Raw genomic sequence first — 13,341 nt, 5'->3', positions numbered from 1 at the left:
TATGTGCAATGGATCATAGTAAAAGCTGCACAGACAGACACCAGGCACCATAACCTCTTTACAGCGGCCCTTTAATGGAGCCCAGGAAATGCTGCGTTTTGTTTTCATGCAGAGAGGATATGGTTTATTTGATTTGCTCAAAATAGGAAATACTTACACTTCAAAGCAGCTAGTGATGACAGCGGTGTAAAGCTGAGCCTTTTATTTCGAGGGTCACCCTGTCATCAAGACACCAGAATGGTAGCAGTACGACAGAACCTCTTCTGGATATTATCCCAAAACCATTAAAACATGCCAGTTCCCTCTAGGTTCATTTTATAGGGCTAAACTATTGACATTTGCAGACTGCTCTGCACTTAAACATTTTAATATTTGTTTTTTTCCCTGTAATTTTCCATACATATTCCATAATTGTATGGTCCTTTAATGCATGTTTTAAAGTGAGCGAGCGCCTGGATGGGTTAAAACTGGTGTATTTGAATTTATACTATTGCTAGTGATTTAAAGGGACACTATAGTCACCAAAACAACTTCAGCTTAATGTAGTTGTTCTTATGAGTATAATAGCTCCCTTCAGGCATTTTCATGTAAACGCTGCCTTTTCGGAGGGGGGGGGAGAATGATGGGTTTAGCCATATAGGGTCAGGAATACATGTGATCCCTTAATTCTTTTTACAATTTCCATTTTATGTATCCGTCTGCCCTCTACTATAATGGGAAGTTAACGGTATGTTTTATTTCGCTATATAGGAAAATGTAAAACCATGAAGTTTGGCACTTACGGGTTACTGTGGAATTCTAATGTAACTTTACTTCCTGTATTTTTAAAAACGAAATGTTTTACTTTGTTTCCTATTGGTGACTAGGGAATCTATATAAACTTTCAGTATTTAGTAGACTTCCCAGATTAACAACACACAGATGATTGAGATGTGGCATTAACACACATTTGTTGAGAATTTCTCCCTTTTCTGCCACCTCTTTGGTTAAAGGACCACTATAGTGCCCTGAGGGTGCACTATAGAGCCGCGCGCGCATTCAGTCAGTCTCATAGGAAAACATTCTCAATGCTTTCCTATGGACGCTGGCGTCTTCTCACTGTGAAAATCACAGTGAGAAGCGCGGAAGCACCTCTAGCGGCTGTCAATGAGACAGCCACTAGAGGCTGGATTAACCCTTAAGTAAACATAGCAGTTACAGCAGAAAGGGTTAAACCTAGCTGGACCTGGCATCCAGACCACTTCATTGAGCTGAAGTGGTCTGGGTGCCTATAGTGGTCCTTTAACTGTGAGCTGCGTATTAAAAATTGGTTTTCAACCACGAACTTCACAACCTGAAAGTCTGCATCATGGCGTCATAAACAATCTTCAACCAGTTACCAATTGCCTGGGGTAGGCAACCATCGGCACTCCTGATGTTTTGGACTACATCTCCCATGATGATCTTAAACTATTATTGCTGTAAGAGCAATATGGGGGTGTAGTCCACAACATCTGCAGCGTTAAAGGTTGCCTACCCCTGGCCTAGGATTTATCGATGTCCACCATGTAGGACTAAGCAATGCTATGGTCCTTCTTGACAAGTGGCAATCTGTCTTGTAGCTAATTGTCTGCAACAGGTATCAGGTTGGACCTTTTTTACTTTTTGTCAGTCATAAAACCACCCTAGAAATCGACAGATTTTCTCATGAACTGTGATTCTCAAACTAACGCTCGTGGTCTTTAAGCGATCTTCTGTCATTAAAATTGCTACTAAAATCTAGTCTAATAGACCTCTTGGCCAGACACGTCCATAGAATTCCACATAATTTATCTCCTGTTAGATTAGTGGTTCCCAAACCATTCCTCAGGTACCCCCTACCAGTCCAGTATTTAGAAACTAGCCTGTTGCATCTAAAGTGTTTTTTTTTGTTTGTTTGTTTTTTATCCTGAAAACACCTTAGACTAAACTTTGTAATCCCTAAATCCTTGACTGTTAGGGGGTACTTAAGGACTGGGGGAAACCACTGTGCTAGATATTTGATACCAGCAGCAAATAAAATATCTCCTTGACTTTTGCCACCTCCACTTGTGAAGTTATGTCGTTTTTGATTATTTTGGTTTCAGAAGGAATAGTAAAACTTCTTTGCTAAATCAACCCAAGTGTATTGCACTCTACTGTGACTTGTGAAATGTTAGTGTTTTCATTTGATCCCATTTATTTCAATGTAAAAAAAAAATAAAGTTCTTGCATCTCTAATTCATGCCTATTTCTAATTACAGCCCACCACTCTACCCCAGGGGACTATAAATATGAATCAATGCACTGATGTCATCGATGGGGAGAGTCGTACCGGGCAGAAGTTTTCACTTTGTATCCTGACCCCCGAGGAACACTTCATTCGGGCAGAGAACAAAGAAATAATTAATGGGTGAGTGCCCGCACAGGCTGTAATCTAACTGCTGGATAAAGTACAGATACTGATGTGTGAAATCCATTTTCCATTCTGCACAATGTCAAGAACCTGGAGTAAAGCCCAGCCTGGCAATCTTTATCGTTAAAATATCTCTGTGACCGTGCTGCATTTCTGCTGTCATTATGCCATCCTTAACCCCTATTGCTCACAATATATTGCTGATAATTAATAAATGTGTCTGTCATATCAGTATGCACAAGTTTCTCATTATTTAAATTAACTCTCCAAGCACAGGAAGATGCAGTGGGTTTGGTGGTAGGAGTTCCTTGCAATGTCCTGCACCTCTGGGCATTGCTCAATGCTGTAACTTCCATCTGAAGAGAGACAGTGGGCTGTAGTGGTTATGATGCTTGTTATGTTCCTTCATATGAACATTTATAGCATCGTCACAGCATTTCGTAATTGCAAAGGTGATGATGGTACATAGAGCAGATGAGACTGATGTAGAACTGCAAGGATTTGTAAAAATGGCACCAGAAGAAGCCAGCTGCAGAGTTCAATCAGCTGATGGCAGGCGTGGCTGTGTGTATACTGATGGCAGGCGTGGCGTGGCTGTGTGTATACTGATGGCAGGCGTGGCTGTGTGTATACTGATGGCAGGCGTGGCTGTGTGTATACTGATGGCAGGCGTGGCTGTGTGTATACTGATGGCAGGCGTGGCTGTGTGTATACCGATGGCAGGCGTGGCTGTGTGTATACCGATGGCAGGCGTGGCTGTGTGTATACCGATGGCAGGCGTGGCTGTGTGTATACCGATGGCAGGCGTGGCTGTGTGTATACTGATGGCAGGCGTGGCTGTGTGTATACTGATGGCAGGCGTGGCTGTGTGTATACTGATGGCAGGCGTGGCTGTGTGTATACTGATGGCAGGCGTGGCTGTGTGTATACTGATGGCAGGCGTGGCTGTGTGTATACTGATGGCAGGCGTGGCTGTGTGTATACTGATGGCAGGCGTGGCTGTGTGTATACTGATGGCAGGCGTGGCTGTGTGTATACTGATGGCAGGCGTGGCTGTGTGTATACTGATGGCAGGCGTGGCTGTGTGTATACTGATGGCAGGCGCGGCTGTGTGTATACTGATGGCAGGCGCGGCTGTGTGTATACTGATGGCAGGCGCGGCTGTGTGTATACTGATGGCAGGCGCGGCTGTGTGTATACTGATGGCAGGCGCGGCTGTGTGTATACTGATGGCAGGCGCGGCTGTGTGTATACTGATGGCAGGCGCGGCTGTGTGTATACTGATGGCAGGCGCGGCTGTGTGTATACTGATGGCAGGCGCGGCTGTGTGTATACTGATGGCAGGCGCGGCTGTGTGTATACTGATGGCAGGCGCGGCTGTGTGTATACTGATGGCAGGCGCGGCTTTGTGTATACTGATGGCAGGCGCGGCTGTGTGTATACTGATGGCAGGCGCGGCTTTGTGTATACTGATGGCAGGCGCGGCTTTGTGTATACTGATGGCAGGCGCGGCTTTGTGTATACTGATGACAGGCGCGGCTTTGTGTATACTGATGACAGGCGCGGCCGTGTGTATAATGATGGCAGCCATGGCGCGGCCGTGTGTATAATGATGGCAGCCGTGGAGCGGCCGTGTGTATAATGATGGCAGCCGTGGCGCGGCCGTGTGTATAATGATGGCAGCCGTGGCGCGGCCGTGTGTATAATGATGGCAGCCGTGGCGCGGCCGTGTGTATAATGATGGCAGCCGTGGCGCGGCCGTGTGTATAATGATGGCAGCCGTGGCGCGGCCGTGTGTATAATGATGGCAGCCGTGGCGCGGCCGTGTGTATAATGATGGCAGCCGTGGCGCGGCCGTGTGTATAATGATGGCAGCCGTGGCGCGGCCGTGTGTATAATGATGGCAGCCGTGGCGCGGCCGTGTGTATAATGATGGCAGCCGTGGCCGTTTGTATAATGATGGCAGCCGTGGCGCGGCAGTGTGTATAATGATGGCGGCCGTGTATATAATGATGGCAGCCGTGGCCGTTTGTATAATGATGGCAGCCGTGGCATGGCTGTGTTAGTTTAAAGAGCAGTTCTTTAAGAATCAACTACATATCCCATACATTTCTATTGGATACCTCTGTGTTGCTATTTTCTTGTATAAAAAAATAAAATAAACTAAGGTTTTACATTATTTGTCCTTGGGTTTTTGTACGCGATCAATACCTGCAGTGTTATTCACGAGACAGAATATACAGGTGCCCTGTGCTCGGCCCCAACCTGCAGTCAATGGCAGGAGCTGACAATGGGCTCATTGTTTCTGTGATTACACTCACACAAACTACGTGCAAAGCACACACAGCAGACCCTGCTGCTCTCAACAACACGGCAAGATCAGATACAACATGTATTTCCCTTTGTTACATTTGTTTTATTGTACTGCAAAGTTTCCCACCAACTTTTTCTAGAGGTAGTCCACCTCCTCCCACCACCCATCAGAAACAAACAGCGGCTTCCATTCTCCACTATTGAATTAGGAACATTTTAGCATAACGCCCATTGAAAAACAAGTGGGAAGCCCTATTTTATAGAAATGTGATGTAGTAAGACTGCTTTCCATCTCCTCCAGAGCTGTCATTTTTAATTTTCTGCATAAATTAACCATCCTTCAGGAAAACTTTTTTTCCGCTCAGCTCTCTCCCGTTCATACTCGAATTTCTTTTCTCCTGTGATCTGCTGCGACACATCCATTGGTTTCCCTGTCCGTGCCCCCTCTCCTCCCTGTGTTTGTGTTTGAAATGCTTCACCACGCATTGTATAAACTCTGCAGCCCTCTTGCTCTGCACGGTCGGATGTTCCCATGTAAATTTCTCCACAAGCACTTAACACTCTCTTCTTCATGACACCCCAGAGTAAAAGACAAGAGATTTATTCCTTTCAGTGAGACATCTGCCCAACATGTGATGTGTGTGCCGACTAAAGCCTTAGTTATTGCGGTAGGGAGAGCTCCTCTAGACATTTCCTCATTTTTCGAGGAATATGGTTATCATTGTAATATTTATAAATGAAAGATTGCGCATTGCATACATATAAGTAAATACTGCTTTTTTCCCATTTCCATTTACCTTTTAAGTCGCACTTGGTCAGGTACATCATTTATCCAACGAAAAAAGGTTTATTTTCGGAAGAATGGAAAACGTAACTAGGATTTCGATATTCGTTAATTTAGTCTGAAAACAAATAACGTTTGATAAATGATTAAATGACGAAGCAAATTCTGTTTGGTGTCATTTGGTCATTTGTTAACTGGCTACTACTCTTCAGGTTGCGTGAATAAGTTAAAATAAATAATATATATATATATATATATATATATATATATATATATAAATATAGAGAGATTATGTATGCATTTTCAGTTCTTTGATTTTCAATTGGTTAATCATTCAGTCATAGAGAAGTAGAGGAAAACCATGAGTATTTACACCCAAAGATTTTCCAGGGTCAGGGCAAACGATCAACTTACCATCAGCAACAATATCACGTCCTATTCATGTTCTATGTCTTTTCTTGTTCACACAGCAATAAACATGTTAAATACCACTCCCACTGTGAGCCACGTTTCAGTTTATCCCGCCAGACATTTGTCAAATTAACAAAACAATTCAGCTTTTTGGTTCAAACCGTATCGCTATTAGAACTCATTTTGGACAAATTAAAAATCGGAAAAAAAAATTCACGAAACCGAAACCAAACAAAAAGAAAATGATTTCCTTGTACATCTTCACTAAATACACGGCAGGTTTCCATGAATTGGTGTGTTTTCCTAAATACTAATGTCGTGTGTAAGTGTCGGGGATCTCTAAAACGCATGGTTTTAACCATTTATTGTGAATGGTCTTAAGTCAAGTGGTATTTCTGACCAAAGAGGCCAATGACTACCTCCACGGACCAACGGCAAGCCAGAAGATGCCATACACAGATGCTGTAATACATGTATTTTATTTTAGATCATGGTATGCCAGTTGTACATGTCAAACTTAAAAGTCAAATAAGGACCGTTGTCAATAAAAACCTGGGTGCAACCGAACCTGGGACCAGCACCAAGATCCATGAGGTAGTTTGTAGTCTCAAGAAAGGGAAAAAGGTCCAAGCACTATCAAGGCTTAAATAGGCAGATTTATTGGAACCAAAGTGTCCAGCAGCGACGTTTCGGCCAAACTGTTCTTTTCAAAAATTCCTTTTCATTTGAGTTAATGTTTTGTTTTTTCTTTCCCCCAGGTGGTTGGAGATGTTAATTGTTTATCCGAAGACCAATAAACAAAATCAGAAAAAGAAGAGGAAAGTTGAACCTCCTACCCCGCAGGTAGTGTGATTACGCTAGTCATTACGTTTCTGATGTATCTGACACGTTTTAGACCATTATAGTTGGATAATATTTCCAGTTAGGCTATATCTAGAACTTGCCTTAGAACTTAATTGTCTTGTCAGTACAAGTAGTTGAATAAACCCAAATGTATCGATGTAAGGGCATGTAATAGGCAAATTAGAGGTTTACATAGGGGATCTTGCGGTAAAATGTTGATTGTCTTGCCGTATTAAATCACAACTCTGAAAAGCAGAGACATTCTGGGCACGGATGAAAAACTGGTTTATATTTTGGCGGAAGTCCGTTTCTTTCTTTAGTTTTCTTTTTGTTTTTTTTTTATCTGGCCGGTATTTCTCCCTGTTCACATGGCTGGCTGAGCATGCTTAGAGTGGTAGTCTGAAGCTAGTGTTGGTTGTAGTGATTGGTCATATTTATTCTTAGCAGAATAAGCGTTTAGCCCACTCTTTGATTCTTGCACTGTGAAAGGACCATACGCTGCTGTCTGAGGGTGGCAGTCCTGACTCAATTGATTGCTCACAGACATGCTCCAGGGCAACAGTGGCCAAAAAGCTAAACCACTCCCAGCCGGTGTAAACTACAACTCCCTGATGTCTTTCTTGCCATTTGATAGACAAAGCACCATGTAAGTTGTAATTTTAAAACAGACAGGGGTATAGAGTATGGTGAATTTAGAAAATAAGTTTCACTTTAAGGACTGGGCCCCTTTGTAATTTCATTCCTCCCCTCGGATACCGTGGGTGGGAGAGTGGGACAGTGCTGTGGAATTCCATCCGGGAGGGAGAAGGCCGAAATTGATGTCAGAAGTGGTCTCTGTGTCCGGTCCACATTGTTACTATACATGGTAAGATACAGCCATCCCTCTGACTCACCTCCATCTGACTCCCACATGCTGCGTGGGATCCCACTAGCGAATCGCCTGGCAGATGGCACTCAAGCTGACCAGCGTCTCGGTAATGTTTGTGCTGTTGGCTGTAAATATCAGGTCACAGGCAGGTGACTGCTGCCCAGTTTGATATCTCCTCCTGGGGAGAATGAAGCAAATCAGTCCCTGGTCTACACTGTGAATAATCAGAGGGTGTCCCATGTCCCCTGGCCCTTTGTAAGCCGACTTGATTAGTTTGTTATAAGTGGAAGACAAAATGCAATAAAGCAAGCATGTGTATCTAAACCTCCCGGCGATATTTCACCCAAGGATTGACAAATGTTTGTAGAATTTACAGAACCGGACAGACGTATTTAGGAGCCAGAGTTTTAAATAAAATACTAATAACAGCTAGGCGCCGGTTGTGCCATTTTTAGAAGCCATGACTCTCTGCTTACTGTGATTTATTGAGCCCCGGGTTTAACCCTTTCATTACGAGAGAAGAGAGCTGCTCTGTGCCTTGCAACACACTTTACACTACTTTTTAATTTAAATCATGAGTGCCTAGACTGGGCTATACAGCTGCTGTGGGACTACAAGTCCAGTAATCCTCATTCCATTTGCCACCGAGGGAGATGATAGTTGTGGTCCCTCAGTTTCAACAGCCCTGGTATAAAGTATTACAGCAAGCGTATCATTCACAATAGTATATTTAATCTAGTGTTACAGATATCATCCGATGCTCCATCGTATCGGACATTGTCCTGTGCTTGCAGGAAGGCGCTGCACGTTATAAATACATGATTCCCAGTTAAAGCTGTTTAGTTGTGTATTTTTGTGAGAATTTAAAAAAACTGGAAAATACAGTCTATCACGATACGAGGGGGGGGGGGGGGAATAATCATTAAGGAACCTAGAACACATAGGGTCTTACGTTATATTGTTTTCAGACTAGTTGCAGATTTCATTGATCCTATTTTCTCCAGCTACTGAAATGCTGAAGTTCGAACCAAGCACGTACACCCCATCCTATAAGCTGGTAGCTAAGAATTGGAAGCTCTATTCCTCCATTCGATGTTCTCTTCCATGTGTACTATGCTTCATCTCATTTGACACCATTTTTGGTTATGGTTGGTTTTAAGCGTTAGACATTTCCTGCTGGTCAGAGGTCATGAATTATTGCAGCATATATAAACCACCTATAGTCCCTGGCCTGTACCGTCTGCTCTTGATGTCTTTCATCTATAAAACTCCTGTGTATGTCCCGGCAACATAAAAAAGGACTTAGAACCAAGAAGTAAAACAGGGAAATAAATAACTGCGCTATTTGAATTCAACTTGCCATACTAGTAGACTATGCCTCTGGATACAACGAACATTTAAAAAAAAAAAAAAAAAAAGTTTGTTATTGAGTTTTCATTATTATACGGAAACAAGAAAGAGTAAACAGACCTTACGTTGTAAATGAACCTTTTTTTTTTTTTAAATGAAGAAAAGACGGTAGTTAATAAGATAAAGTAAAAATAAATTGGGGGGGGGGAGGAGGTCGACGGACGGACTATAAACCTAAACCTAAGATAAATAATCTATATGCACAATATACAATATAGATATTTAATGTGTATACACTAAATTAGTTTGTCATATTTTAATATAATTTTTTGTGAAATACTGATTTTGGAATTTCATTGAAATTCAAATGCATTCAAAATATGTCATAAAACAAGATATGGTCCTCTTTCCCTTATATTAAAGTCCTATGTTGACAAAAAGTGTAACTCGGTTTTGTCTCTTCCATTGGCCATGACTAGTGACCTCAGGCATTTTCTCATTTAACGTGAGAGTGGGTCTATGTAAAATCTGGCGGTCTCACAAGATCCTCCATAGCCTCTGTTTTGCATATGTGAGAGTAGACATTGATACGGCACATGGAGTAACAAACGTCAGAATGTCAAAGAAGATGGCGGCACCTACTTGTGAGAGATTCAGGTTAATGTGTTCCTGCCTTGCTCAATCTGGAAGGTATATGGTTAGGTTTTGTTTTTTTGTTTTTTTAACCTATTTATCATTATATTAATGTTATTATTACCATTTAGGAACCTGGACCAGCCAAGATGGCTGCAACCAGTACTGGGATCCCCAGCGCAGAGAAGATTCCAGCCACCAAATCCACTCTGTGGCAGGAGGAAGCCAAGGACAAGCATGTGCAGGATAGTAGCAGTGGAACTAGCAGCGGCAGCAGTAGCCCCCACCAAAGCCCGGTGCCGATGCCTTCATCTCCATGTGAACCCATGCCGGAAAGCAAAGTCGGTGAGTTCACCATGTAAACCACAAAGGGGCTCATCCACGGAAAGTCATAAAAATGACACTGTTGCTTTCTTAGCTTTATGGTAAAGGGTGTGAAAATACCTCTTGCCGTAACCTACGTTTTATCCAGTTCATGTGGTCTCTCTGTAGACCAGTTTATATCAGAATTTGGCCTTTCCTGCTATACGTCCTATCACACTGGTTTTAGGTGGGCCATTATCACAAACCTAAACAAAAACTGTCCTTGTCCGTTCCAACAGCTTTGATATGTGACACTTTGTTTTGTGTTTTTGTCTCCTCAGACGGAGGTCTAGTGAACGGAGACCGTGTAGATGGCGGGCGCAAAACGCGCGTGGAAAGTGGATATTTTTCCCTGGAGAAGACAAAAGACTTGAAGACTGAAGAGCAGCCTCTTCAAACACCACCCTCACCCTCCAACCCTGACGCCCCCAGCAGGTATAGTGGCCCCAATTCACTCATCGTGGATCAGGACCCCTTTTCCCCCCCAGGTAACTGGCAGCACCAGCACACGGAGCTAGAGCAAAATGAGGGATATTCACACAGCCCCCTCTTTGTTGCCAACCGGCAATACGCCATCCTGGCCGATGTTCCCCGAGCCCGGAGAATCAGCCACAAGGACGCTTTCCAGGTAGAAAAGAAGAGGCTGGAGCAGAAGACCCGGGCAAGGAGCCCAGGCAGGGAGGAGGTCGCACGCCTGTTTGGCCAGCAAAGAAGGTAAGTTACTCATTGCCGGTTATTTAAGAATAGCCTATTAATAATACCTTCTGTGCAGCAAGGGTTAATCCTTTAGTAAACATTACAATTGTTCAGGAGAGGGGGGGCTGGAATTCTTTTTTGGGTGTGTACTGTACATGGAAGAGTGAGCCAGGAATTTGAGTTCATCGCTAACAATGGAGCAGGAGGAGCGGAAATGCATGTTTTTCAAATATCAAAATCAAATCTGATCAGGCTGATATATATATTTCATTTTATAGTAAGAGTCCACATTTTTCAAAGCGCAACCTCTAAACAGACTTAGATATTTTACTGTGGTCCAGAAATGACTGCTGGCTGTATACAGTACAAACTAGAGCCAGCATGCAATACAATTCGCATTAAACTTTTTTCTTAGTACCAGTAAGATGCTTTGGTCGTGTTACAGAGCCATATCATGTGAAGTCTGCCACTGTGTTAGAGTATGTCTTTATACGCCATGTGTGCTGACCCCCCTCTGTATAGATATTTTACAATTTCTTTATACTTCAGAATGATGCTAATTTTAAGTGCTGGTCTTGGTTTTATTTTGTTTTTGTTTTTTGGAGCGAGTGATGGAAAAAAAAAAAAACACTTAGCAAAAAAAAAAATAGCATGCTTACAAAATTTCAATAGAATTGTATGAGATGGCAGGGGGTTAACAGAAGGAAAGGTGCAGACGTGTTTATGTTGTAACATAGAGACACACTGCTGATCTGGTCTGAATAGCAGGTTCCAGAAACTGTTTATTCTGTAGTGAGTGTATTGTTTTCTTTGCATTGTTGAGATTTGAAGAAGCCTCGAGGAAGAACCCTTGGGTGAAGGTGTAGAAACATTAAAGAGGAATTGACGTGTTTGAGATCTCTCTCACTCTGCTCATATATTAATGATTGATTAATGCAGTGATGCTTCAGATTTACAACAATCTTCTGAAAAGGCACGTGCAAGGCATTTTATGCAAATTCTGTTTTCTCGTAACATTTTGGTAAGGGGGATATTTATGTTTCTGTTTTGTTTTTATTTATTTTTACTCCAGACCCGCTTACAGTCAGAGCAGCCACAGCTGACAAGTTTGCAAACCAGGAGCATTGGGACATGTTTTATTCTACTGGGGAATTGTGACAAAATCATTTAATCTGCATGAGATGTCATGTGTGTGCCTTTTCACAAATTGGCTGTAATGTCAGTGTGTGGTTTTATTTAAAATATACTATACAAAAGCAGAGCAAAGCATAAACATTTGCTGGATTTAAAAATATTTTTCTCCAGCATGGCAGTTCCTCTTTAATGTCAATTCCACTTAAAATGCAAAACAAAATTGTATGGCTGTAAGGCTCAGTACCCTTTGAGGAGTGGCTTATTTTGCAAACATGCCTGGAAAGTGAGAGAGATAACATTTGCCATCTTGCCCCAGTTGCTCAAGGAGGTTCCTTGACATGGTACATTTACATCTCTTACCCACTGAAGAGCACATCTCTACTTTCGAGTAGTGTCCGGTTCTGCCACGCTCCGCACCTTGGTACTTTAAGGGGTTTTGACTGCTATGTGCTACTAACATACATTTTCTCCTTTCTCACATCACTAACTGAAACATTTGTCCGAAAGCATGACGGTGTCTGGTACTTGTTTAACCCTTTCATTGGCTATGCCATTAACACTTTCTGAGCTGAAGGGTCCTAGGGGGAGGAAACACGGGTATAAATGAGTGTAGTCTAGACAGTGTTTTTACGTTGGCAGTCAGATTGGTAACAACCTGCGCCTTCCTGGCACACACCAAACTGGGCAGCATTGAACATTGGTACTGAGCACTGGGAAAATGCCGAGGCCGGGAGAAGGATTTGAAATGGACCAAAGCAGGAGTTTGGTAATGTTGGTCCTAGCGGAAATCACTTTAAACTCTACAGAATATTTGGCAGCCTCTTTTGAAACCCCAAACCATAAGATTTGTTTTCCTGCTCATAAAAACAAAGAAAGTAACAAACTTTTTTTTGTTTGTTTTTGATTTTGAAGGGCGACTAGTTTCCTGGTTCTTAGAATATGAACACTTAACATTTCAATGTTTTTGCGCTGAGCCTTACAACGGATCAATAACAACCCAATAATATCCCTCGGCTGGTTGTGTTTGTGCCCCCAGCAGGCGTCTGTGCTATTCTTGCCGTATTTTGCCATCTCACATTTCACGCTGCAATGTCTCATGTTTGCTCTGGTATTTTAACCCTATGGAGATATACCCACCCTTACGCTACCTAACCCTAACCAATGCTTGGAGCTGTCAGTTAACCCTACCTGTCCTATCTGAAAACAAGGAAACCATATTTGATGGAATGTGCAGTCTATCTGCATGTTGAGCTATCAGTGCAGGAGGAAGTGATCTTTACTCTAAATATTTCAACTCTCCTTCTGGCAGGACAGGCCCTATCGCACCGTGCTTTCACGCAGACAGCTCTGCAGTCTAAACAGAGTTATTTATGACAATCCATTGTCCTTCGGTAGCAGATGGTGTGTGTCAGACAGGGGGAGAGGACAGTGGTGTGTTAAGGTCACAGTACATTGTTGTTTGTGTCTAACACACAGCATTGTTCAGATTACCTGCACTTCACTTAGTTATTTAAAATGTGGGTTTTTTTTATG

General features: G+C 42.7%; 2 protein-coding genes across 10 annotated transcripts in view; one reads left to right on the top strand and one right to left on the bottom strand.

The window, feature by feature from the left end:
• Window positions 1-13,341, bottom strand: part of PEMT (phosphatidylethanolamine N-methyltransferase) — a 440,725-nt gene that overhangs the window by 59,630 nt on the left and 367,754 nt on the right. The window lies entirely within an intron of this gene.
• The window catches only part of MPRIP (myosin phosphatase Rho interacting protein), a 118,855-nt gene that overhangs the window by 55,748 nt on the left and 49,766 nt on the right, over window positions 1-13,341 (top strand). For 5 of the 9 annotated variants that reach the window (XR_010085214.1, XR_010085217.1, XM_063430676.1 and 2 more), the window contains exons 4-7: window positions 2,262-2,410; window positions 6,680-6,764; window positions 9,747-9,960; window positions 10,260-10,692. Coding sequence is in view for 5 of the 9 variants with exons in the window: in XM_063430676.1 (XP_063286746.1) it covers window positions 2,262-2,410; window positions 6,680-6,764; window positions 9,747-9,960; window positions 10,260-10,692 (881 nt within the window). In the remaining 4 variants the exon portion in view is untranslated. The remainder of the gene's footprint in view (window positions 1-2,261; window positions 2,411-6,679; window positions 6,765-9,746; window positions 9,961-10,259; window positions 10,693-13,341) is intronic. The other 4 variants (XR_010085215.1, XR_010085218.1, XM_063430679.1 and 1 more) reach the window with 1 other exon arrangement.

Source organism: Pelobates fuscus, chromosome 8 (genome assembly GCF_036172605.1).
Source record: "Pelobates fuscus isolate aPelFus1 chromosome 8, aPelFus1.pri, whole genome shotgun sequence".
Lineage (NCBI taxonomy): Eukaryota > Metazoa > Chordata > Amphibia > Anura > Pelobatidae > Pelobates > Pelobates fuscus.
This window is presented reverse-complemented; position numbering and strand designations above follow the sequence as displayed.